At 41.3% G+C, this 27,564-nt stretch overlaps 1 protein-coding gene across 3 annotated transcripts in view; it reads left to right on the top strand.

Annotated features, from left to right (window-relative positions):
* Positions 1-27,564, top strand: part of SLC35F2 (solute carrier family 35 member F2) — a 66,258-nt gene that overhangs the window by 20,107 nt on the left and 18,587 nt on the right. Inside the window, exons 2-3 of one of the 3 annotated variants that reach the window (XM_030918817.1) lie at positions 6,202-6,378; positions 24,200-24,375. In XM_030918817.1, the coding sequence (XP_030774677.1) occupies positions 24,231-24,375 (145 nt within the window). In that variant the 5' untranslated portion in view covers positions 6,202-6,378; positions 24,200-24,230. The remainder of the gene's footprint in view (positions 1-6,201; positions 6,379-24,199; positions 24,376-27,564) is intronic. The other 2 variants (XM_030918818.1, XM_010360854.2) reach the window with 2 other exon arrangements.

Below are 27,564 nucleotides of genomic sequence, written 5' to 3'. Positions count from 1 at the left end.
CTGCCTCATAGGATTGTTGGGAGGATTAAATAAATTAGTGTTTGGTATATAGTATACACTCAATAAGTATTAGATGTCATAATTATTATTACTATTACTATTACTAGATATTGTGAGACTATGTTTATATAAGGTGGGGGTGGGTGGGTGGCAAAAATATTCATAACACGATGTCTGCATTTAGAATCTAGTAAAGGAAGTGGAACATATAAAACACTACAGGCAAAATATAGAAAATGAAAAAATAGGATTACAACCACAATGTCATAGGAATTTAGAGGTCATCATTCTGGTAGTGGGTGCCTTTCTCACTATCTTTATTCACACAGTTATTTCAATTTACTTTTTTATTTTTATTTTGAGACGAAGTCTCACTCTGTCACCCAGGCTGGAGTGCAGTGGCGCGATCCCAGCTCACTGCTACCTCTGCCTCCCAGGTTCAACTGATTCTCCTATGTCAGCCTCCCAAGTAGCTGAGATTACAGGTCCGTGCAACCATGCCCAGCTAATTTTTTGTGTTTTTTTTTAGTAGAAACGGGGCTTCACCATGTTGGCCAGGCTGGTCTCGAACTCCTGACCTCAAGTGATCCACCTGCCTCGGCCTCCCAAAGTGCTGGGATTACAGGCATGAGCTGCTGCTCCTGGTCTTATTTCAATTTTTTGGTGTGGCAAAATGTAAAGAACACAGGCTTTGGAATCATATTTGGATTTTAATGTAGTGCTGCTATTTATTTGGAACATAAACTTGGTTAAAAGACTTAAATGCTAGCAAAATGATACATATATAGTATTGTATGAACATGCAATATGTTAATATACGTAAGAGCTCAGTCAGTGGCTAGCACTTCCCCGTCTTTTATTATGTAGGGAGTGGAACAGTACTGATGTGTCCCCTGTATTCTTCACTAAGAGTCACATGGGACATAATACAGAAGAATAAATCACTGGATTTATACTTTCAATTTTTGTTGGTTTGCATGGAACTAGTTTAGCAGTTTCTGGCTTGATGGCATGGTTTTATTTTCTCCCTGGCAAACGATGAAAGTGTTTTCATCCAAGGTGGCTCCTGATCAGCTTTGCCTGCAGTTTTTTAATAGACTCTTTATTCGATGTGATTATTTTGTTGCTAAGGAAATTCGCTGAGATGAATGTAAATAGTTATAACATTATAATTCAAGTGTTGTTTTAAAGTATCACATGCATTGTTGACTTAGAATATTCATTTTCTATTGCTGTCATAAATTACCACCAATTTAGTGGCTTAAAACAACACCAATTTATTATCTTACTGTTCTGTAAGTCAGAAGGCCAACACTGGTCTTCCCGGGCTAACAATCAAAGTGTTGCAGGTGTTGCATTCTTTTCTGTAGGCTCTAGGGGAGAATCAATTCCTTGCCTTTTCCACCTTCTGGAAGCCGCCTGCCTTCCTTGGCTTGTGATTTCAAAGCTAGCAACGTTGCATCTCTCTGAGCCTTCTGTTGTTATACCTCCCTTTGACTACAGCTGGGAAAGGTTCTCCCTTTTGAAGTCTCGTATGATTAGATTGGGGCTACCTGGTTAATCCACATCTGCAAAGTCCCTTTCGCCCTGTAAGGTAACCTATTCACAGGTTTGGGGTGAGGGAGAGAGAGTGTGGACACTTTCGGAGGGCCAATATTCTTCCACCTACATTTAGTGGTAGAACCTAGAAATGATGCCCCCCACCAGAAAAAAAAAAAAAAGCTTTAGAGCACAAAGAAATAAGAATACCTGGATGTTCGTGAAAATGTAAGCAATAGTTCTACAGCTCATGAACAGCAGGGAAACAAGAAAGAAAAAGAAAAGATGTAAGTGATAATTCATAAAATGTCAAGGAAACCTTAACTCTTTCACCCACAACCTTTTACGCATACTCGGTGTCTGAAAGAATGAACCAATAATTGCTACTGACTGTTTAAGTAATACCACGGATTAGAAAACTACTGATTCCTTTGGATGAGCTGCATCTTCAGGCTCCATTCATGCTGGGGAATGTACAATGCTGTCCCCTTTGCTGGGATGACAGTTCTTATAGCCCTTTTATTGACCCAAACAACTTGTCTTTATTCTGGAAGTCTAGATGAAATATCACCTTATGAGTAAGGCCTTCCATGAATCCCAGATTTGGTTAGATCTCATCCTACCTTATACATCTCTTTGTTCATCCTCACCACATTTGGAATTGTTGCTTTACTGTTCTTCACTGCTGTATTGTGAATTCCATGAGGACAGGGGCACCATTTCTCTGTGTTCCCATAGCTTGACACAGTGTTAGGATCTCAAAAAACAAGTGCTGAATTGAATTGGGTACCATTAAGGAGATGGTAATAAGAGTCATTGTGTTTGGGAGGCCGAGGCAGGCAGATCACTTGAGTCCAGGATTTCCAGACCAGTGTGGGCAACATGGTGAAATCCTGTCTCTACTAAAAATACAAAAAATTAGCTGGGCATGGTGGTGTACGCCTGTAGTCCCAGCTACTTGGGGGCTGAGGTGGGAAAATCACTTGAGCCCACGAGGTTGAGGCTGCAGTGAACCCTGATTATGCCACTGCGCTCCAGTTTGGGCGGCAGAGTGAGATCCGACGCTGTCTCGAAAAAAGGAAAAAAAAAAAAAAAGTCACTGTGGGCTATTGAAGTTGCCTTCCAGGTTTGGACTATTTCTGCTAAGCAGGCAGGGAAAATTCGCACACATTCCAGTCTCTAGGTAAAAGTCTTGAAGTGGTGTGCTACTGCAAAGGCCTGGCTTGAAAAAAGACACAGGTATAACCTCTGATTTGATTGTTTTGAGCTAGATGACCTCCCGCAGACAAGGCTGCAGTTTAGCAGGTGTGCTGTGTTCAGTCCGTACGTGCAATTACCTTCAAATACCTTAAGTGGCTGTTTGCTCTTGCTCCACACTTTTCTGTTTTTGCATGTGAGTGTGCATGTTAATGATTTAAGGCATTGAATGTTGGCCTCTTTAGTACCCATTTGATTTCCAGCATAACTCTCATTTTCTACAGGACTTGATATTGGTAGCTTTTATCTTATTGGCTATGGGATGATATTATGATGGTTTACAGTTGTCAGGTATTACAGGAGTTGTATATATCAGTAGTGTGGACAATATGATTGGAGTGTATTAGGATATTTTTGCATGCAAAATTCCAAGTTAAATGTAAAATAATTATAATTCTATAATAACTGAATCTGTAGTCATGCAATATGTTATCTGTTATAAAATGTATGGGAAATATACTCAAATATGAGTATATATGATATGAGTATATATGATCAGATAAAAGGTTGGGCATTTATAGACAGAAATCGCATTAGCCTGTATTTTTACAGCTGTGGAAATCTAGCCTGTGTTTTTCTGGCTTCATTCATTTTCTTTTTCTTTGAGATGGAGTTTCACTCTTGTTGCCCTGGCTGGAGTGCAATAGCGCGATCTCGGCTCACTGCAACCTCCGCCTCCTGGGTTCAAGTGATTCTCCTGCCTTAGCCTCCTGAGTAGTTGGGATTACAGACATGTGCCACCACACCTGGCTAATTTTGTATTTTTAGTAGAGATGGGGTTTCACCATGCTGGCCAGGCTGTTCTCGAACTCCTGACCTCAGGTGATCCACCTACCTCAGCCTCCCAAAGTGCTGGGATTACAGGCGTGAGCCACTGCGCCTGGCCACTTCATTCATTTTCATCAACGTTTGGATGCATTCTCTATTTGGAATTTATTTTAGCAAGAGTCATGTAGGAGGGAACATGGTTAGTAAAAGCACTCTACTTACGCCAGTAGGTTTGTATTTTGAACCTGATTCTGATACTTTTGAACAGCATCAGTTAGGCAACCCATTTCACCTCTTTTTTTTTTTTTTTTTTTTTGTTTGAGACAGAGTCTCACTCTGTCGCCTAGGCTGGAGTGCAGTGGCGTGATCTTGGCTCACTGCAACCTCCGCCTCCCAGGTTCAAGTGATTCTCCTGCCTCCGCCTCCTGAGTAGCTGGGATTACAGGCACGTGCCAGCGCGCCTGGCTAATTTTTGTAATTTTAGTACAGACAGGGTTTCACCATGTTGGCCAGGGTGGTCTCAATCTCTTGACCTTGTGACCCGCCCATCTCAGCCTCCCAAAGTGCTGGGATTACAGGCGTGAGCCACTGCACCCGGCCATTTCACCTCTCTTAGCTTCCGTTTCTTCATCTGTAACCACACAGCATTGGCAAATGGATCAAAAATAAAATAAGATAGGGTGTAGAAGAGTTTTTGTAAACTGGGAGTCACTATAGAAAACATAGGCAAGGTATTCTGATGGGGTCCATTAGCATGAATATAATAAATACTTGATGATGATGGGTACCCCACTGGCAAGTGCAGGGAGCTTTAAGTCAGCAGTTTGGAAATCTGGTCTAATCACAGACCAGAAAAGGTTGGGAGAGAAACAAAAGATGGAATGTGAGCTGCAAGTCCAAATTAGCCACAAGGATTAAACATGAGGAGTCAAGGGGAAGCCTTCCAATGTTATAATTAGTGTTTTCTTCTAGTCCCTGTACTTTCCTAGTTCTTTTAAGATGGAATGTAGATTTTTTTCTTTTTTTTGAGACAAGGTCTCACTCTGTCCCCCAGGCTGGAGTGCAGTGGTGTGATCGTGGCTCACTGCAGCCTTGAACTCCCTGGAGTCAGGTGATCCTTTCACCTCAACCTCCTAAATAGCTGGGACTATAGGTGCATGCCATCATGCCCAGCTAATTTTTGCATTTTTTTCTGTAGAGAAGTCATTTGATCATGTTTCCCAGGCTGGTCTCACACTCCTGGGCTTCAGCGGTCTGCCCACCTTGGCCTCTCAAAGTGCTGGGATTACAGGCGTGAGCCACCACATTTGGCTGTAAATAGATTTCTCATTGTTTGAAAACTAGTATGTACAAAATAAAAAAGAAAATAACAAAAAACTTCCACAATCCCACCCAAATTATCTGGTTCTTTTAAGGTTTAATCAATCAGGCAATTTGATCCATCAATCAGTTCATCAAATCATTGACTTCTAAACCCTTCCACTACTATCTTTTGGCTCCAGGCCTTCTCTTGTTCAGAATAGAATGAACCAGTTCTGGGAACTAACAACATTGGGAATGCTCGAGGTAGACGTTGTCTTGATTGGAAATATCCTGAGTTACAAGTAAAGTGACTGGATATAACCTAGTGGGTTACTTGCCTTATCTAGACCCATACTAAACTTGCTCTGCTCTAAACTTCTGTTGTATTGCTATAGAATACTGCAAATTAGCTCACCCACCCCCTCCTTTAGTCTAAGAAATGCAGTATAACATTTGGTGAAGATCAGCAGAAAAGAAAAATATTTTGCCAATTTCAGAAATGTCCTACTCCATAAGAAAATATAACTGGTGTTATAATTTATAGGGTAGTTTTTGAAAAAGCTTGCTTTATTGCTTTATTAAGTAGCAAGACTGTGGTTTTGGCAAAACTTTATGAACATATTTCTAGAGTGGTACATCAGAAGGCTGACACCTGAACCTCTCGATTCCTGTTCTTTGCCAGAATTTTCCAGTTCTCTTTGTCTGGAACATCATGATCAGTTCATTTGGTAGTAACCAGTCTCTGGAGAAAGTAGCTCTTGCTGTTTTACTTACACTTATACTTGAAAATAAAGGTGGTAGTTTTTAATGAGAATTGTCACTGCTAACTTTGACAGATGGTCACAAGGTGACCATCTCAAAAGAAAAACCTATCTGGGAAATATAGAATTAAAGTTGTATCTAGAACAATGGCAAATAAATTACATGTCCCCCCACTTCATGAAGATACTTTTGTATCTGCCTTGCAACCAGATAAGATTGTCTTGTTGGTTGGGTGCGGTGATGCATGCCTATAATCCCAGTGCTTTGGGAGGCCTAGGCATGAGGATCGCCTGAGGCCAGGAGTTTGAGACCAGCCTGGGCAACATAGTGAGGCCTTGTCTCTACCAAAATTTTTAAAATTAGCTGGGTGTGGTGGCATGTGCCTGTAGTCCCAGCTACCTGGTAGGCGGAGATGGGAGCAGATACTATCACTCTGTCCCATTCCAATGAGTTTTGCAACTTATTTTACATTTTTATTTTTAAGTTGAATGTTTTCTGATAGTCACATTTGGGTTGACACATTTCCAAGTTAAACTGTAGACTGATTTCTTCTTGTAATCCATTTGTTCCTAGTTGTTCCAGTTGAACTAACAGAGGTTTCAGAAAGGTGAGCTTTCTCTGGTGGCATTTTTTACCTTTGCAGCAATTCTGCCAGCCCATATTGATTCATATCCTGGATAAACAAAGATGAATATGATGCTGTTTCTGCCTTTTGGGAGCTTGTGACCTACCTGGGGAGCCATACACATAGTAAGTAGAATACCGTGTGAGACATTTTATATTAGATTAGCAATCTTCAGGTTTTTCTTACATTATGAACCCCTTTTATTATTATTTTTTTGCCAGGAATCTTATGTTTTGAAAGATTTTGACACCCTTTCCCCAATACTCATTTGTTAAGTAATAATGAGTTTATTTTTTTCTCTCTCTTTTAACTAATCAGACACTAGAACTTCTGGTTAGCAAGAGAAAATGACTGTTACCACACTTGGTTGATATAATTAGAGCTGAAAGCAAATATAAGTGATGTTTTGGTTTGTCTGAACAGCCTTGGCATGGGTACATGTAGGGTTTCTGTTGACTTAAAAAAAAAGTTTTATGGGAACATTCAAATAAAAGTAGAGACTATTCTCTACTGTGATGACAACCCAGTTTCCTTCTTTTTTTTTTTCTTTTGCAATGGAGTCTTGCTGTGTCGCCCAGGCTGGAGTACAGTGGTGTGTTCTCGGATCACTGCAACCTCTGCCTCCTGGGCTCAAGTGACCCTCCTGCCTCAGCCTCCCAAATGGGCTACAGGCATGCGCCACCACGCCCTGCTAATCTTTGTGTTGTTAGTAGAGATGAGGTTTTGCCATGTTGGCCAGGCTGGTCTTGAACTCCTGGCTTCAAGTGATCCACCCGCCTCAGCCTCCAAAGTGCTAGAATTACAGGCATAAGCCACTGCAACTTGTCCCTTATCACCCAGTTTCAGTGAATGTCAGCAGTTCATTCTTGTTCCATTTATACACTTCCACTTTCTTCCTCCTGGATGATCTTAAAGTAAATCTCAGGCATCATGTAATGTAATGCACAGATCAATATTAATCTCTAACAGATAAGAACTTAAAAACAATTATAATACCATCATTCCATCTAAAAATATACAATAATTCCTTAATATAAAATACCCAGTTCATATTAAAATTTTCTCAGTTATCTCATAATTAAAAAAAAATAGTTTGTTAAAATCACAATGCAAATAAGGCCCATATATTTTAATGGGTTGTTACGTTTATATCTTTTTCTGTCTTAGGCTTACCTTCCTCTCTTTATTTTTAAAGAAACAGTTCATTTATCATGTGGTTTTCCACATTTTGGTTTTTGTTGATTGTGTCTTTCTGAGAAGTTAACAATATTTTCTTTTTTTTTCTTTTCTTTTTTTTTTTTTGAGATGGAGTCTCACTCTGTTGCCAGGCTGGAGTGCAGTGGAGTGATCTCGGCTCACTACAAGCTCCGCCTCCCGGGTTCAAGTGATTCTCCTGCCTCAGCCTTCCGAGTAGCTGGGACTACAGGGACCCACCACCACGCCCGACTAATTTTTTTATTTTTAGTAGAGATGGGGTTTCACTATGTTTGCCAGGATGGTCTCGATCTCTTGACCTCGTGATCCGCCCTCCTCGGCCTCACACAGTGTTGGCATTACAGGTGTGAGCCTCCGTGCCTGGCCAACAGTATTTTCTTCTTAGGATAATGTTTTTAAATGCGTAAATATATAAGATTATAATGGAAACCAATTGCAAAGATTTAGTTGTTAAATTATTAAAAAGCAAATTGGGATATATGTTAATATAGAGGGTTCTTTTCTTTAAAATTTACTAAGTAACAAAATACCACAATGAGTTTTTAACTATGATTTTTTTTTTTTTTTAAGAGATGGCATTTTGCTCTGTTGCCCAGGCTGGAATGCAGTGGTGCCATCATAGCCCACTGCAGCCTCAAACTCCTCGGCTGAAGCAATTCTGCCTCCTCAGCCTCCCAGGTAGCTGGGACTACAAGCATGCACGATCATACTATCACACCCAGCCTTTTTTTTTTTTTAACTTCTATAGAGATGAGGTCTTGCTATTTTGCCCAGGCTGGTCTCCAACTTGTGGCCTTAGGTGATCCTCCCGCCTTGGCCTTCCCAACATGCTAGGATTATAGATGTGAGCCAGTGTGCCTGGTTTACCATGATTTTGGAGTAGCAATGAATATAAATTTTATTTGAAATTTTAGCTGTAGTTGCCATATGAAATGAAAATATCTGAATTCTTTTGGCAGCAAAGTCTTAGGTATTGCTAGCACCACTGTAGTTTGTTGCCAACATTTATAATTGAAGGGATTATTAAATTTTAGTTCAATGTTACTGAAAATGAGGATATATATATATATATATATATATATATATATATATATATATTTTTTTTTTTTTTTTTTTTTTTTTTTTGAGACGGAGTCTCGCTGTGTCGCCTGGGCTGGAGTGCAGTGGCCAGATCTCAGCTCACTGCAAGCTCCGCTGCCTCCCGGGTTCACGCCATTCTCTCGCCTCAGCCTCCCAAGTAGCTGGGACTACAGGCGCCCGCCACCTCGCCCAGCTAGTTTTTTTTTTGTATTTTTTAGTAGAGACGGAGTTTCACCATGTTAGCCAGGATGGTCTCGATCTCCTGACCTTGTGATCCACCCGTCTCGGCCTCCCAAAGTGCTGGGATTACAGGCTTGAGCCACCGCGCCCGGCCTATATATTTTTTTCTACTGAAATTCATGGACCCTAGAATATTTTCATGGACCTGGTCCTGGTCCATGTGCCCCAGGTTAAAAAAATGTGTGGTCCTATTTTTTTTTTTTTTTTTTTGGTAAGATTCCATAGGTATTGTGTACTACCATCAAGAGATGTCTTAGTTTGTTTTTTGTTGCTGCAAAAATATCCAAGGTTGGTAATTTATACAGAAAAGAAGTTTATTTCATACAGCTCTAAAGGCTGGGAAGTTCAAAGATTGGGCAGCTGCATCTCTTTGGCTTCTGATGAGGGCCTCGTACTGTGTCATAGCATGGTGGAAGGCATCACAGGGCGAGAAGGGTGCACTGAGAGTCAAACAGGCTTTTTTTTTTTTTTTTTTTTTTTTTTGATGTAATCTCACTCTGTCACCCAGGCTGGAGTGCGGTGGCACGATCTCTGTTTACTGCAGCCTCTGCCTCCTGTGTTCAAATGATTCTCCTGCTTCAATCTCCCAAGTAGCTGGGATCACAGGCACCTGCCACCACACCTGGCTAATTTTTGTATTTTTAGTAGAGACGGGATTTCACCATGTTGACTAGGCTGGTCTCGAACTCCTGACCTCAGGTGATGGGCCCACCTCAGCCTCCCAAAGTGCTGGGATTACAAGCGTGAGCTTTTGTTTTTCTTTTCTTTTCTTTTTTTTTCCTACCAACCTCCTGCTCTGAGACAGAGTCTCGCTCTGTCGCCCAGGCTGGAGTGCAGTGGCGCAATCTTGGCTCACTGTTCCGCCTGCCGGGTTCAAGCAGTTCTCCTGCCTCAGCCTCCTGAGTAGCTGTGACTACAAGCATGCGCCACCACGCCCAGCTAATTTTTTGTATTTTTAGTAGAGACAGGGTTTCACCATGTTGGCCAGGCTGGTCTCAAACTTCTGGCCTCAAGTGATCTGCCTGCCTCGTCCTTCCAAAGTGCTGTGATTACAGGCAGGAACCACCGCGCCTGGCCAGGATTCAGCATGAGTTTTAGAGGGGACAGATATTCAAATCATGACAGGAGATATATAATGTTTTCTTGTCTCTTTCTTTTTTGGTATGTTAGGAGCTATTGATGTTTTGTCTAGATCCATTATTAGGATTCCTAAAGTGATATTTTATTTGTCATCCCCTCTTAATTTATTGTACAGACTATTTCCACAAGGACAAACTCCTTGTCATCAACTCTTTGATTACTCTGAGGTATAATTTGTATAAGAAGGGCAGGATAAACATTGATTGATTTCTTTTATTCACCAGTCTTCAGAATAATAAGTTCATTCCCTAGCATCCTCCAAAGAAGACCAGCAAGTTAAAAAAATTTTTTAGTATTGCTATTTTTTTTTTTTTTTGAGACGGAGTTTCGGTCTTTAACCTAGGCTGGAGTGCAGTGGTGCGATCTCAGCTCACTGCCACCTCCGCCTTCCGGTTTCAAGCGATTCTCCTGCTTCAGCCTCCTGAGTAGCTGGGATTACAGGCGCTGCCACCTGCGCAGCTAATTTTTGTATTTTTAATAGAGATGTGGTTTCACTATGTTGGCCAGGCTGTTCTTGAACTCCTGACCTCGTGATCCGCCCGCCTCAGCCTCCCAAAGTGGTGGGATTACAGACCTGAGCCACCGTGCCCAGCCAGTATTGCTATTAACTCATGGGTTTAAACATTTGAGGTGTTTCATTCCATTGCAGTTATTCTTCCCAGTGCTAAGAATTTATTTTTGTCATAGATTCAATCCTTAGTTTTCTTGCTATTTGGTGTGACAAGATGTTCCAGGCTTATTTTGTACATTTCCTGCCCCAGGTCTGAAATCAGCCATTCTCCAAAAAGCCCTAGTTCTTTTTATTTTTGTTTACTTACTTTATTTATTTTGAGACGGAGTCTTACTATGTTGTCCAGGCTGGAGTGCAATGATGTAATCTCAGCTCACTGCAACCTGGGCTTCCTGGGTTCAAGTGATTCTCCTCCCTCAGCTTCCTGGATAGTTGGGATCACGGGTGCGCCACCACGCCCAGCTAATTTTTTTTTTTTTTTTGAGATGGAGTCTTGCTCTGTCGCCCAGGCTGGAGTGCAGTGGTACAATCTCAGCTCACTGCAACCACCGCCTCCTGGGTTCTAGTGATTCTCCTGCCTCAGCCTTCTGAGTAGCTGGGATTACAGGTGCACGCCACCACACCTGGCTGATTTTTCTATTTGTAGTAGAGATGGGGTTTCGCCATATTGGCCAGGCTGGTCTCGAACTCCTGAGCTCAGGTGATCCTCCCGCCCCGGCCTCCTAAAGTGCTGGGATTACAGGCGTGAGCCGCCACATCCAGCCATTTTTGTATTTTTAGTAGAGACGGGGTTTCACCCTGTTGGCCAGGCTAGTCTTGTACACCTGACCTCAAGTGATCCACCCACCTTAGCCTCGCAAAGTGCTGGTATTACGGGTGTGAGCCACCATGCCTGGTTCCTAGTTCTTTTTAGTGGGAGGTTGTATTTAGTTGCCATTATCTAGACACTAGAGGTGTTCATAATTAATGGATTAGTCATTGTTTCAGAGTTTTTTAGGGGAGATAGGATATCTATATGTATATACTATGAAATACTCATGACATACTACGAAGTACTCATGAGTCAATTGTACCTTTCAATAAAGTTCAAAACTATAAGGTTTTTAACTCAACCTCTTCAATCTTACATCTTCATCTTCTTTTTTCTATATATCCCAAATGAATACATCAATATTCATATTGTATGTGTATGTATATACAATATTCATATCAGTATGTGTATACAATATTCATATTGTAGGGGGACACGGCCCTCAAAGCCAGAAGAGGTTAAAGGGGCTGCCATCAATATAATTTCTTATCTTCTGTATTCCACAGTATTTGTACATACTCCCAAAATAATATCAACACTGTATCCAAACCGTTTAAGCTATTGTACTGTTCTTTTTGATCCTATGGTATATTTTATTAGGAGTGTACTGTCAAACTAGTGTGTTTTAAAGTCTCTTGAAATAATTCCTGTCTGTTTGGTTTTGCTACCACCTTTTAAAACATCAAGTTTATTTTAAATTTTGTTTATTTTAGATGTGGCTTTTTTTCAATTTAATTTTTGTTTTACATAATTATAAGTTATGTAACATACTTACATGGCCTCAAAGGCAAATCTATAAAACAAAGTATCTTCAGACATACACCTTTTACTTTGCTCCCTCTGCTGCCCTGTATACAACTTTTAAAAAGTTTTGTTTTGGCCGGGCGCGGTGGTTCACGTCTGTAATCCCAGCACTTTGGGAGGCCAAGGAGAATGGATCACCTGAGGTCAGGAGTTTGAGACCAGCCTGACCAACCTGGAGAAACCCTGTCTCTACTAAAAATACAAAATTAGTCGGGCGTGGTGGTGCATGCCAGTAATCCCAGCTACTTGGGAGGCGGAGGTTGCAGTGAGATTGAGCTATTGCACTCCAGCCTGGACAACAAGAGCAAAATTCCATCTCAAAAAAAAAAAAAAAAAAAAGTTTTGTTTTGTTTTTCCTTTTAAAAAATTAACAAATTATAGAAAAATATTTGCATTCCATACCCATTTTTATCCACATTTGCTTCTCCTTTTTTAAAAAGGTATATCTGGCAGTCACTTTATAACAGTACATATAAATATGTGGCTTGCTTTTTATAGCTGTACAGTAGTAATCCTGTGTTTATTCAGCTAGTCTCCCATTGTTAGACATTTTGTTTTTTCCTTTAGTCTTTTGCTAGTATAAATAGTGCTGCAGTGAATAGCTTTGTAGACACACCTTTTTGTATTTTTGTGAGTTGCCTTGGGGTAGATTTCTTGAGACAAAATTGCTAGAAATTGTCAAATCAGCACCCCCAAACTCTCCCGCTGAAATAGAGATTTATTATTTTGCACTTTCACCAGCAACAGTCAGAAGTACTATTAAGTTTTTGAAGTGTCAAAAACAGATCCTGAACAGCCCACGGGGATTGCATTCACTTATTCCACGCATTCCTAAAAGTTGACAGACCTCAGAATCAGAAGCATTGCTGTAGACCTTTGCTCACTTAAGGTCTGGTCCATGGATCAGCAGCATGAGTATCTCCTGAGAGCTTGTTAGGAATGCGGAATCTCAGGCCAGGCGCGGTGGCTCACGCCTGTAATCCCAGCATTTTGGGGGGACCGAGGCGGGTGGATCACGAGATCAGGAGTTCAAGACCAGCCTGACCAACAGGGTGAAACCCGTCTCTACTAAAACTACAAAAATTAGCTGGGTGTGGTGGCAGGTGTCTGTAATCCCAGCTACTCAAGAGGCTGAGACAGGAGAATTGCTTGAACCTAGTTGGCGGAAGTTGCGGTGAGCCGCGATCGTGCCCCTGAACTTCAGCCTAGGCGACAGAGCAAGACTCCATCTCAAAAAAGAAGCTGAAACTCAGGCCTCTCTCCAAACCTACTGAATCAGAAGCTGCGATTTAACAGGAGCCTTAGATGATTCATATCACATGAAAGTTTGAGAAGCACCAGGCTAGAACTGTGTTCTTCAATGCTATAACTCCCGGCCTCATGCGGTTATTTAAATGAAAATGAATCCAAATAGAATAAATAGAATAAAACGAAACATTCAGTTCCTCATTTATACTAGCCACATTTCAAGTGCTCAAGAGCTACTTTTCAAACATGTCCATCACTGTGGTGACATCTGCAGTGTGGCACAATGCTGATCCCTGGCTTCACTGTCTAATTTGGTAGCCATTCTCCATATATGGCCATTTTATTTAAGTTGAAATGAAATAACATTAAACATTCAATTCCTTATTCACATTAGCCATGTTTCAAACACTCAATAGCTGCATATGGGTAGAGGCTACTCTATTGGACGTTGCATATATAGAATAGACAGGTATGGTCAAGAGGTTACCAAAAGGCTGGGCAAGCCAGAGGAAGGAAGGAAATAAAATGCACTCAGTGCCTCAGGTGGGTGGATGTGCCAGGTACTTTGATAGGTTATATCAATTAACCCTTAGGCGCATAAAGGTGGTATTACACTCACTTAAAAAAAATGTAAGAGAACTACCTAACACTAATAAAGAGTAGATTTAGATCTTCAGATTCAAAGACTAAGAGTCTTTCTACTATGTTCAGAAGGAATAATCTTTTCCTGAAGGCCACATCTAAATTGCGCTCTCTGCTAGTGTTTTCCAGAACAAGACATGGTGTGAACCGGTTTTCACTTGCCTCTACCTGTTTCTCTTCTCTTTCATGTTTCAAATTTAAATCCAGACCCCAGTTTTATCTAATTCTGCAGCTTGTATTTATCCCACTGTAACATTCATTGAGTTCACTTTTGAGGGCCTCTTGTCTACAGTATTGTCTGTCTTGCATTTTAACATGATGCCATCTTCATAATAGTAGCATTTTTTGTTAACTTAATAAACATTTACTGAGCACCTATTCTGAGTAAGACATAATCCAGTGAGCAAAAAGAAAACACTGATTTTCTTTCTTTTACTTACTGTCTTTGTGAGGTGATCATATATGCCACTACATTATCTATTTTTTAAAATTTGACTTTTTAAGCTACTTTGAGTTTTGAATATGACTTTAACAGAATGTGAGTTCTTCAAAATTGCAAGCTACTTATGCTTATTAGAATTGGATGATACATTAATGGCTAAACTTTTGAATCATAGGAATGTGGAGATGGAAAGAAAACAGTTCATCTTGGCTGCTACTTACTGTGTAAAGAAAAGCTACTTATAATTCCTCCCTCCCTCCCTCCCTCCCTTCCTTCCTTCCTTCCTTTTTTCCGTCTTGTTGTGTCCACCAGGCTAGAATGAAGTGGCGCGATCTTGGCTCACTGCATACTCTGGCTCCTGGGTTCCAGTGATTCTCATGCCTCAGCCTCCTGAGTAGCTGGGACTATAGGCGCACACCAGCACAACTTGCTAATATTTGTACTTTACTTGGTAGAGATGGGATTTTGCCATGTTGACCAGGCTGTTCTCAAACTCCTGGCCTCAAGAGATCTGCCCACTTCTGCTTCCCAAAGTGCTGGAATTACAGGTGTGAGTCACAGTGCCTGGCCAAAAACTCTTTATAATTTATTTCTAAACATGCTTCCGATATAATTTAAAATGCTTTAGAAATAGAAACTAGGTAGCTTATGTGCAGAGTGCGAGAACTTGGTCTAAATGAATATTTCTTTTTGGGTTCCTAATAGGATTCTTATAGATGTACTGAAAGTTGTTATTCTTTACCAGGTATTTACAGGTGGCAGATGTAATGGATTTAAAAATCTCCCCCAAGTGACTGTGTTCCATAGGAGTCTTAGCACTAATATGTAATCCTGCCTTTAGCTGACAACATGCAACCTAGCAGCACAGATTTATTGAGACATAAAATGAAGGGAATGCATAATTTGCATTCAAACAATGCATCTTATCCATCATTTGGAACTCTTTTTTCTTCAAATAAAAAGGAAAGAATAATTTAGTGATTTGCCATCCTGATTGTGTCCTAGACTCATCTAGGAGACTTAAAATAGGCTGATATTTGGAATCTACCCCCTGAGAATCTGATCCAATTGGTTTGGGCTGGGGTCTTGGTGTCAGTGTTATTTTTAAAGCCCAGTATTTTTTAATATATAATCAGTAGAGGACTGCCTATCTAATTTGAAAGAGTAAATAAAGAAGAGCTAAAGAAATGAATGCATCCCATCACTGAATCTCATATATATATTATGTATGTGTATATATGAATGCAACCCATCACTGTGTCTTATACATATATATGTGTGTATATGAATCCATCCCATCACTGTGTCTCATATATATATTATATATGTGTATATGAATGCATCCCATCACTGTGTCTTATACATATATTATATATGTGTGTATATGAATCCATCCCATCACTGGGTCTCATATATATATTATATATGTGTATATGAATGCATCCCATCACTGTCTCATATATATATTATATATGTGTATATGAATGCATCCCATCACTGTGTCTCATATATATTATATGTGTATATGAATGCATCCCATCACTGTGTCTCATATATATATTATATATGTGTATATGAATGCATCCCATCACTGTGTCTCATATATATGTGTATATGAATGCATCCCATCACTGTGTCTCATATATATTATATATGTGTGTATATGAATGCATCCCATCACTGTGTCTCATATATATTATATGTGTATATGAATGCATCCCATCACTGTGTCTCATATATATTATATATGTGTATATGAATGCATCCCATCACTGTGTCTCATATATATATTATATATGTGTATATGAATGCATCCCATCACTGTGTCTCATATATATTATATATGTGTGTATATGAATGCATCCCATCACTGTGTCTCATATATATATTATATATGTGTATATGAATGCATCCCATCACTGTGTCTCATATATATATTATATATGTGTATATGAATGCATCCCATCACTGTGTCTCATATATATATTATATATATGTGCATATGAATGCATCCCATCACTGTGTCTCATATATATATTATATATGTGTGTATATGAATGCATCCCATCACTGTCTCATATATATATTATATATGTGTGTATATGAATGCATCCCATCACTGTGTCTCATATATATATTATATATGTGTGTATATGAATGCATCCCATCACTGTGTCTCATATATATATTATATATGTGTGTATATGAATGCATCCCATCACTGTGTCTCATATATATATTATATATGTGTGTATATGAATGCATCCCATCACTGTATCTCATATATATATTATATATATGTGTATATGAATGCATCCCATCACTGTGTCTCATATATATATTATATATGTGTGTATATGAATGCATCCCATCACTGTGTCTCATATATATATTATATATGTGTGTATATGAATGCACCCCATCACTGTGTCTCATGTGTATATATAATGTAAAACTAGTGTTTAAATTAGGCACACACTCGTATTATGGCCTTTCCTCCATTCCTCAATCTTCCTGAAATACCTTTCGGGTGTGTGATTGTTTTGACTCCTCTGTGAACCTTTCCCAGGACGTCTTGAGCTTTGCTTCTCCTTGGCTGCGTGCACAACTCTTATTTTAACCCTTTCTCATTTTATTGTGGTTTTGTGTTGTGAGGTGTGTCTGACTCCTCACACAGAAAACTCCTGAGGTTGTTCAACCATAGCACATACCCTATGTGCCAGGCACTATTAATCATGGAGAATATAATGTCCCTTTCCTCCTGGAGCTTAGAGTTTTGGGGAAAGAACAGTCATAAGCGGTGTGGTTGGTACTATGATAGAGGGGTGTGGTATTTTGTAGAGGCACAAAGTGGAGCTTCCTGATCTGTTCTGGGGATAAGAAAGAGAGTCTGGGACTAGAAAATAGATGAGTCGTAATTCTAAATTCCTTGTGCTTGGCACATATTAACAGCCATTGAACTCTGGTGAATATATGGCTGAGGAGCTTACTGACTGAAGACACGAATATAAGTATATTTTCATTGGAAATCAGGTACATGAGTATGTATTTTGGAATGGAAGGGAGGTTACAATATAGATTTTAGGTTTCCTCGAAGAAAGAAGGGGGGAAATAAAGTGCCTCATGATCTTTTCTTCTTTCATTCCTTGAATTTTTTTTTTTTTTGAGATGGAGTCTTGCTTTGTCGCCCAGGCTGGAGTGCAGTGGTGTGATCTGCAACCTCTGCCTCCTGGGTTCAAGTGATTCTCCTGCCTCAGCCTCCCAAGTAGCTGAAATTACAGGCACGCACCACCATACCCGGTTAATTTTTTTTTTTTTTTTTTTTGTATTTTTACAAAAAATACAGGGTTTCACCATGTTGGCCAGGCTGGTCTCGAACTCCTGACTCAAGTGATCCACCCGTCTTGGCCTCCCAAAGTGCTGGGATTACAGGCATGAGCCACTGTGCCTGGCCTCATTCCTTAAATTCTTAAAGTTATAAAATAGATTCTAACAATAATGTGGTTGGAAGTGACCTTACTCAGCCCATCTTCTACCTGTTTGTCCACTCCTGCCCTCAGTGATCCATAACTCTTGTTTGCTGTGTATTCTGGAAGGCTGGCTCCCCCGGTATGAAGCTGCCTTGGGGGAAATTTGTCTTGGAATTGGATCATATCCTGCCATTGAAGTTCATTTTAGTGGAGGTTCCGTTAGAAAAACCGGGACAGGATATATCCGAAGGTCGGATGCATTTTCTTCTGGCAACTTTGCTTAGACAGGAACAGGTTTTGTTATGGTATAGAGAGTTCCTCTGTTCAGAATTCACATGAACCAGGACCTTGTACAAATTTTATACAAACATGAATGTGGAGCTGTAAGTAACAAAAATTGTTTTGAGGCCTTCAGTGTCTATACGTCTGAGTGTTTTTGTCTTCTTTCTTCCTTTGTTCAATTTCCTACCCCCTCTCACCCCAGCTTTTCTCTCTCACTCTTCTATTATAGATGAGGTCATTATGATTTGGAGCCAAGGAAGTGCTTTCCTGTAACTTTAAATCTCCATACTCAATTTGTGACTCTCCTTTTTTTAGAAGATGGTTACAGTTTATAGTAGTCGGAGGACAGCTTGCTTAATTGTGCTATTTTAGAATGCAGATATGAGCTTACTGTAGGAATTCTGTCAATTTGTGAAGAGGGCTTAATGCTTCCACACTTTTTATTCTCACTTATTTCAGATTTACAATTGCTTTCAAGTCCATTATGAGATGTGAAAAATGTTCTCAATTTGATTAGGTTATCAGCCGCTTGGTTAGAGTTTCTGTGCCTGGTACTTTGGACGTCCAACTCCCCCATGATGTACAGGGAAGCAGTGTGACTACTGGGAGGAGAGAGACGAGGCCAGGCTCCCTCTTTCTTGACAGCAAGGTGAGGTACAGGGATGCTTTGAAGAAGGGTGTTTTGTCTTGCTTTGAGACAGAATCTTGCTCTGTTGCCCAGGCTGGAGTGCAGGAGCGCCATCTCGGCTCACTGCAACCTCTGCCTTCCAGGTTCAAGTGATTCTCCTGTCTCAGCCTCCTGAGTAGCTGGGATTACAGGTGCCCGCCACCACGCCCAGCTAATTTTTGTATTTTTAGTAGAGACGGGATTTCACTATGTTGGCCAGATTGGTCTTGAACTCCTGACCTCAAGTGATCCGCCCGTCTCAGCCTCCCAAAGTGCTGGGATTACAGGCGTGAGCCACCGTGCCCAGCCTGAAGGGGTTTTCTAATATAAACTCTGTTACAAAATCATAATGGAGAGAGGATGGAGGGGAAGAGAGGGATGAGGGGAAAGAGAGGAAGGAGAAAGAGATAGGACATCGGAAGATACCAACTGTGAGGGATGACCCACTTGTTATCCCAAGACTGTGCGCTGTAGGAGGGACAGCAGATGTTTAATGGCCAGGAAATTTGGGCATTAGCTCTGCTCCTGTGTGATCTGAGACAAAACACTACTCTTTTCTGGGCCCCAGTTTCCTTGATTAAAGTGGGTTAGTGCCAAGGTTCTGCAATTCTGAGACTTCCTTCCAGGGAAGAGAGGAAGTTTCCTTAGAGTCCTTCCTCCCTTCCTTCCTCCCTCCCTCCCTCCTTCCCTCCCTCCTTCCCTCCCTCCTTCCCTCCCTCCTTCCCTCCCTCCTTCCCTCCCTCCTTCCCTCCCTCTCTCCCTCTCTTTTCTCTCTCTCCCATCCTTTTTTTTTTTTTTTTTTTTTTTTTGGCAAACTCTCACTCTGTCGCCCAGGCTGGAGTGCAGTGGTACGATCTCGGCTTACTGCAAGCCTGCTTCTCAGGTTCAAGTGATCCTCCTCCCTCAGCCTCCCGAGAAGCTGGGATTGCAGGTGCACACCACCATGCCCAGCTAAATTTTGTATTTTTAATAGAGACGGGGTTTCACCATGTTGACCAAGCTGATCTCAAACTCCTGACCTTGGGTAATCCACCTGCCTCGGCCTCCCAGAGTGCTGGGATTACAGATGTGAGCCACTTTTAAGCAAATTTGAACTCTGTGATCTGGTCTTTTAATAGTTAGGAGCACTGATCTCTTCTGCCTTTTATAGACAGTATGACGACGGGTGAATTCTGGACCTGCTCTGAGTCTCATCTTCTCCATCTGTAGCATGAGTGCAATAGGACTTTTCTCAGGGCTGTTGTCAGGATCATGTTATTGAGATTGTGAACTGTGATAGGTACTAATTGAACAATGAAATATAGGAAAATTGGAATCATTTCCTCAGCCGGGTACCTCTCCCCACATGGTTCCCGAGAGAAGCATATGGCTGGGAATAATGACATAAAATAAACGAACTTTTTCATCCTTTGGCTTTGGCCCCACATTCCCGGAGACTCCTGGTGCACTATACCGGACTAAGTGGTGAATTTCCTTTGTCTAGGATAGGGCAGCCTAGGACCTGAATCAATGCAAACCATGCCTTCTTCAAGAGGAAGAGTGCACAAGAGAAGGAGATAGCAACTCCTGGATCTGGTTTAGCTTATCAGCCAGTGCTGGGTAGAGCATGCCTAGAAAGAATGCTACCTGTAGGGGAGCAAATCCTTAACTTTTGGCTCATCTTGGTGTACATTTCCTCCAGTAGCCTAAAATAATGTCCTTGGATTTGGCCAGTTCTTGACATCATCACCTTCCCCTTAGAGAGTGGAGATTCCTTCCTTTTGAGAGTACCAGACTCAGCTGCATGACGTAGTATAACCCTGTGGAGAGCAATCTAGGAAAACAAAACTGAAGATGCTCATGCCCTAAGAACAAACACCATCTCGTCCAATTCCGTTATTGGATATATCCAGAGCAAGTGATTCCTTTAAACTTTATTGTAGAAATAGAAAGTCATTATATTTGTAGGACACTCTGAGTTTCCTGCTCTCAGCAGAATGCAACTGGCTGGATCTCTCCAGATGCCTTAGATGGCTCCCATCAGGCCATCCTGAGTACTGAGGAGATTAAATCTTAGCATATCTATAACCCTTTTTTTTTTTTTTTTTAATAGAGACAGGGTCTCACTTTGTTGCCCAGGCTCTTTTGAACTCCTGGACTCAAGAAATCCTCCCATTTTTTTTTTTTTTTGAGGCGGAGTCTTGCTCTGTCGCCCAGGCTGGAGTGCAGTGACGCAATCTCGGCTCACTGCAAGCTCCGCCTCCCGGGTTCACGCCATTCTCCTGCCTCAGCCTCCTGAGTAGCTGGGACTACAGGCGCCCGCCACCGCGCCCAGCTAATTTTTTGTATTTTTAATAGAGACGGGTTTTCACCGTGGTCTCGATCTCCTGGACCTTGTGATTCGCCCGCCTCGGCCTCCCAAGGGTTTTTTTTTTTTTTTTTAATAGAGATAGGGTCTCACTGTGTTGCCCAGTTTTGAACTCTTGGGCTCAAGCAGTCCTCCTTCCTGGGCTTCCCAAAGTGCTGGGATTACAGGTGTGAGCCACCACGCCTCGCCATCTGTAACCCATTTGTACCACCTGGCTAAAAACTAGAAAAAAACTCTTAGAAAATTACATCAAAAGACATATGAAAACAAAGAGAAAAAGGAATATAACCAAAATATTCATCAATGATGGAATGGATTAATAAAGCATGATGTAGTCATGTGGTAGAGTACTATACAGTACTGAAAAGGAAGAACAAGAACTCATGGATGGCTCTCTCAAACCCTGTTGCTCAAAACCACAGTTGCAGAAGTATATACAGTATGATGCCGTCTATTTAAAATTTTGAAACAATGCTATTTGTTGCTTAGGGATACTTACATAAATATTAAAATATGTAGAAAAGCATGAAAATAATAAATACTAAGTTCTAATTAGTTACCTCAGGAGGCCTAAGAGATTAGAGAGAACACACGTGGGATACTTTGATGTTGCCAAATATTTCTTTCTTTTCTTTTTTTCTTTTTTGTAGTGGTGTGATCTCAGCTCACTCTAACCTCCACCTCTCAGGTTCAAGCTATTCTTGTGCCTCAGCCTCCCTACTAGCTGGGATTACAGGCATGCACTACCATGCCCGGCTAATTTTTGTGTTTTTAGTAGAGATGGGGTTTTGGCATGTTGCCCAGGCTGGTCTTGAACTCCTGGGCTCAAGTAATTCACCCACCTCGGCCTCCCAAAGTGCTGGGATTACAGGCATTAGCCACTATGCCCAGCTGACAATTGTTTCTTTCTTTATCTTTCTTTTTTTTTTTTTTGAGACGGAGTCTTGCTCTGTCACCCAGGCTGGAGTGCAGTGGCGTGATCTTGGCTCACTGCAACCTCCACCTCCCAGGTTCAAGCGATTCTCCTGCCTCAGCCTCCTGAGTAGCTGGGACTACAGGCGCATGCCACCATGCCCAACTAATTTTGTATTTTTAGTAGAGATGGGGTTTCACCACGTTGGTCAGGCTGGTGTCGAACTCCTGACTTCGTGATCCTCCTGTCTCAGCCTCCCAAAGTTGCTGGGATTACAGGCATGAGCTACCGTGCCCGGCAAATTGTTTATTTTTTGAGGTGATAGATACATAGATACATGTTGATTATATATTATACATACTTTATTATTTGTTAGATAGAAGAATTATTAAAAATTAAAAATGAAATATGCTGTGAGAGAGTAGTTCAAGGTGAGGCTGGAGATTCAGATGGTGGGTTGCCTGTAGGGCCATTTTAAAGTGTGGCTTTCACCTAAGGCCAGAGGGGAACCAGCCAGTGAAAGGTTTTATTTTTATTTTTATTTTATTTTATGTTTTAGACATGAGAAATAATCTCATCATATTAACACTCAGAACATCACTCCTGCTGCAGTGTGGAGACTGGATTTGGGTAGAATGGCAGTAGGACAGGAAGAATACTTAGAAAAAGTTTCCTCTTTGAAACACCATCTTCTTTAGGCCTCCCGATTGTTTCTTCCTTCCTAGTTCTCCCCTTACCTCTCTGGCCATGCCCCTTTATCTCCATCTCTAATGAGTCTTCCTCCCTCCCTCCCTCCCTCCCTTCCTCCCTTCCTCCCTTCCTTCCTTCCTTCCGTCCGTCACCCAGGCTGGAGTGCAGTGGTGCAATCTCAGCTCACTGCAACCTCTGCCTCCTGGGTTCAAGCGATTCTCATGCGTCAGCCTCCTGAGTAGCTGGGATTACAGGCGCCCGCCACCACACCCCGCTAATGTTTGTATTTTTACTAGAGACGGCGTTTCACCATGTTGGCCAGGCTGGTCTCAAACTCCTGACCTCAAATGATCTGCCTGCCTTGGCCTCCCAAAGTACTGGGATTACAGGCATCAGCCACCGCATCCAGCCTCTCCAGCCCTTTAAATATTGCTGTTTCTTTAAATATTGCTTTAAATATTGCTCTCTTTTCTTCCCAATTTTTAGTTATATGCCTTAGTGATCTCATTATGTCCCCCTTTCAGCCACCATCTTTATGCTCATGATTCTCAAGTTTATTTCTCCAATCCAATCCTTTCTTCCAGCTCCAAGCTGCCTACTGGACATTTCTTCTTGGCTGTCTCATAATTAAATAAAATCCAGCATGTCCAAAATGGAGTTATTATCCTTTCTAAATATGCCTTTTCCTTCTGCCTTTAGGATCTTGGTTAACCATATTGCTATCTATCCAATTGTCTGATCCAGAAAATAGGTAGTATTGTAGACTCTCTGTCTCAACTTGCTTCTTTAATTAGTTTCCATGTTAGAAATGCAGGGTAAGGGCCAGTCACAGTGGCTCACACTTGAAATCCTAGCACTTTGGGAGGCTGAGGTGGGAGGATCCCTTGAGCCTAGGAGTTTGAGACCAACCTGAGCAACATAGTGAAACCCCATCTTTACCAAAAAAAAAAAAAAAAATTAGCTGGGCATGGTGGCATATGCCCATAGCCCTAGTTATTTGGGAGGCTGAAGTGGGAGGATTGCTTGAGTCTGGGAGGTCAAGGCTGCAGTGAGCTGCAATTGCACTACTGCACTGCTGAGCAATAGAACAAGACCCTGTCTCAAAAAAAAAAAAAAAAAAAAAAGACACACACACACACACGTGCTTTACAAAGTATGTTATAGTCAAGTAATCAAAATGATCTCTAAATGGATGTTCAGTGAAATGGGGGAATATGCCTTTGTGGGAATGGAGGGGATCAGAAAGATAGAAGAGAATAAAAATGTAGTCCTTCAATAACTAACATTTAAATATTTATTTCATAAAATGAAGAATCACTTGGAATAATTAGCATTTCCGTTTGTGTTTAGCTGTGTGTGTGTGTGTGTGTGTGTGTGTGTGTGTGTGTGTGTGTAAGGTATAACTTATTTGCAAGCTATTCTGATTTCTTCCCTTATTTTCCAGGAATATTTTGAAAACAATTGCTCTGGGTCAGATGTTGTCCTTGTGTATATGTGGGACAGCCATCACCAGCCAGTATTTGGCAGAAAGATACAAAGTGAACACCCCCATGCTTCAGAGCTTTATCAATTATTGCTTGCTGTTCCTAATTTATACAATGATGCTGGCATTTCGATCAGGTATGTCAAATGTGGAAATTACCTTTTCAACAAAATTATCTTCATAAAAATTACTAGAAAAGTATGACACCTCTGAATTCTGTGAAAGTAGTAACTAGAGACTTATGCATAATTCTCTGAAATTGTTGATTAAAGTAAGTAGCACCATACTGTTTGTAACAGAGAAGTTGTCCAAAAAAAGTGTTTGTTGTTGTTGTTGTTTGTTTTTGAGCCAGGATCTCACTCTATCACCCAGGCTGGAGTGCAGAGATGCAATCTTGGCTCACTGTAGCCCTGACCTCCCAGGCTCAAGTGATCCACTCACCTCAGCCTCCCTAGTAAGATGGGACTACAGGTGTGTGCCACCGTGCCTAATTTTTTTTTTTTTTTTTTTTTTTTTTTGGTAGAGAAGGGTTTTTGCCATGTTGCCCTGGCTAGTCTCTTAACTCCTGGGCTCAAGTGATCTGCCCACCTCAGCCTCCCAAACTGCTAGGATTTCAGGCGTGAGCCGTTGGACCCGACCTAAAAAGTATAAATGTCATTACAAGTTAGGTCCCCCCCCAATTTAAAAAATATTTTAAAATATTAAGATGATATTAAAAACAAAGTCAAGAACCTTACTCTCCAAAATATTTACTTACAACTAAATAAAGATGGTAAATGGAACATTAGTTGATTGTGTAGATCAGGTCTCTGGGTTTTGTGTGTGTGTGTGTGTGTGTGTGTGTGTGTGCAGTGGCATAATCTTGGCTCACTGCAACCTCCACCTCCTGGGCTCAAGTGATTCTTGTGCCTCAGCCTCCTGTGTAGCTGAGACTACAGGCGCACACCACCATGCCCGGCTAATTTTTATATTTTTAGCAGAGACAGGGTCTCACCGTGCTCCTGACCTCAAGTGATTCACCTGCCTTGGCCTCCCAGAGTACTGGGATTATAGGTGTGAGCCACTGTGCCCAGCTAATTTTTGTATTTTTTATAGAGACAGGGTTTCACCATGTTGCTCAGGCTGGTCTTGAATTCCTGAGCTCAAGCAATCCTCCCACCTCGGCTTCCCAAAGTACTGAGATTACAGGTGTGAGCCACTGGGCGCAGCCAGATACATTATTATTAACCAAAATCAATAATGTACCTTAGGGGTCACTCTTGGTATTGTGCATTCTATAGGTTTTGACAAATGTATAATGGCATACATTTACCATTACAGTATCAAACAGAACAGCTCCACTGCCCTAAAAATCCCTCTGCTCCACCTATTCATTCCTCCTTCCCTCCCCACAAACTCCTGGTAGCTACAGCTTTAGTGTTGCTCTGTCACCCAGGTGGAGTACAGTGCAGTGGCGTGATCCTGGCTCACTGCAACCTCTGCCTCCTGGGTTCAAGCGATTCTCCTGCCTCACCCTCCCTAGTAGTTGGGATTACAGGCACGTGCCGCTACACCCGGCTAATTTTTGTATTTTTAGTGGAGATGTTGGCCAGATGGGTCTCGAACTCCTGACCTTACGTGATCTGTCTGCCATGGCCTTCCGAAATGTGGGGATTACAGATGCCCGTCCAGCTTCATTATTTTTTAAAACTTGAGTTTAACCCTTCGTTGTAAAGGGGTTGGAAGGTCTGATTCTAAATTTACTACTTGCTTTTGAATCATGTGGCTGACACAGCAGAAGAAAAAGCCTCGCAAAGGTTAGTTAATCCAGTGAAGAAGGACAGCACTGTGCACATTCAGGAAATTACGATAATTTATTTCATCCCATGCACCAGCTATCTAAAGGTTTTAATTGAAATTTAGGGCTGGGTGTGATGGCTCACACCTGTAACCCCAGCACTTAGGCAGCTAGAGGTGGGAGGATCACCTGAGGCCCGGAGTTCAAGACCAGCCTGGGCAACATAATGAAACTCTTTCTCTACAAAAAATATAAAAATTACCTGGGTATGATGGCATGTCCCTGTAGTCCCAGCTACTTGGGAGGCTGAGGTGGAGGATGGCTTGATCCCAGGAGGCTGAGGTTGCAGGGAGCCAAGATGGCACCACTGCACTCAAGCCCAAATGACAGACCAAGACCCTGTCTCCAAAGGAAGAAAAAAAAAAAGAGCTGGGAGTGGAACTATACATGGTTAATAACCCTATACTTTGCTCTTTGTGGAAGCATTGGCCTTTAGGAATTCGGTGAGACTCCCAAATATATCAGTGCAGTTAGTCTCCCTAAGGGATGGTTGTTAGGTACTTCCTATGCCATTTGATGCTAGGAAGACTTAATTCTGTGTTTTTTTTTTTTTTTTTTTTCTTCTGAGACGGAGTTTTGCTCTTGTTGCCCAGGCTGGAATGCAATGGCATGATCTCGGCTCAGTGGCACAATCTCAGCTCAGTGCAACCTCTGCCTCCCAGATTCAAGTGATTCTCTTGCCTCAGCCTCCCTAGTAGCTGGAATTACAGGCACCTGCCACCATGTCTGGCTAACTTTTTTATTTTTAATAGAGACAGGGTTTCTCCATGTTGCCCAGGCTGGTCTCAAACTTCTGACCTCAGGTGATCTGCCCACCTTGGCCTCCCAAAGTGCTGGGATTACAGGTGTGAGCCACCGCACCTGGCCTATTTATGTGTTTTCAAGATGTTCCTGCTAATTGGATTTTACTGATAATTATTTGGTTATGATTCTTACTGCTTTTATTTCTGAGTTACCTTGCCATAAAGCCTTCTCATATATGTGCCAACTCTGCATCTCCTGTGATGCCAGATTCTCCAAAGTAGTGAATCCCATTAATTTGATAAATATAATTTGGGGGAATAAAATGTTTCTTCAGTGTGCCACTAAGTCTTTTCTCAAACTTATCGTGGACTTATTTTTCACTTGAAAGCACATCTCTTCCAAAAGAATGATCACATGCAGACTTTTCTTTGAAGAAGCCCATAGATAGAAGTTAAATAACCAATTAATTTCTAGGAAAACATTTCATTTCCTAGGATAGTCCGTGGCTTGTCAGAAATGGCGACATGCAAGCTCATATCCAGAAATTGTATTTCTGTTATGATAGGAAAGGGATTTTTTAAAAAGTTATTTTTATTTTAAGTTCTGGGGTACATGTGCAGAATGTGCAGGTTTGTTACATAGGTAAACATGTGCCATGGTGGTTTGCTGAAGCTATCAACCCATCACCTAAGTATTAAGTCCAGCATGCATTAGCTCTTTTCCTTAAGGCTCTCCTCCCGCCCTG

This window comes from Rhinopithecus roxellana, chromosome 15 (assembly GCF_007565055.1).
Source record: "Rhinopithecus roxellana isolate Shanxi Qingling chromosome 15, ASM756505v1, whole genome shotgun sequence".
In the NCBI taxonomy this organism is placed as follows: Eukaryota; Metazoa; Chordata; class Mammalia; order Primates; family Cercopithecidae; genus Rhinopithecus; species Rhinopithecus roxellana.
Note: the sequence above shows the minus strand (reverse complement) of the source record. Positions and strands in the feature narration are given on the sequence as shown.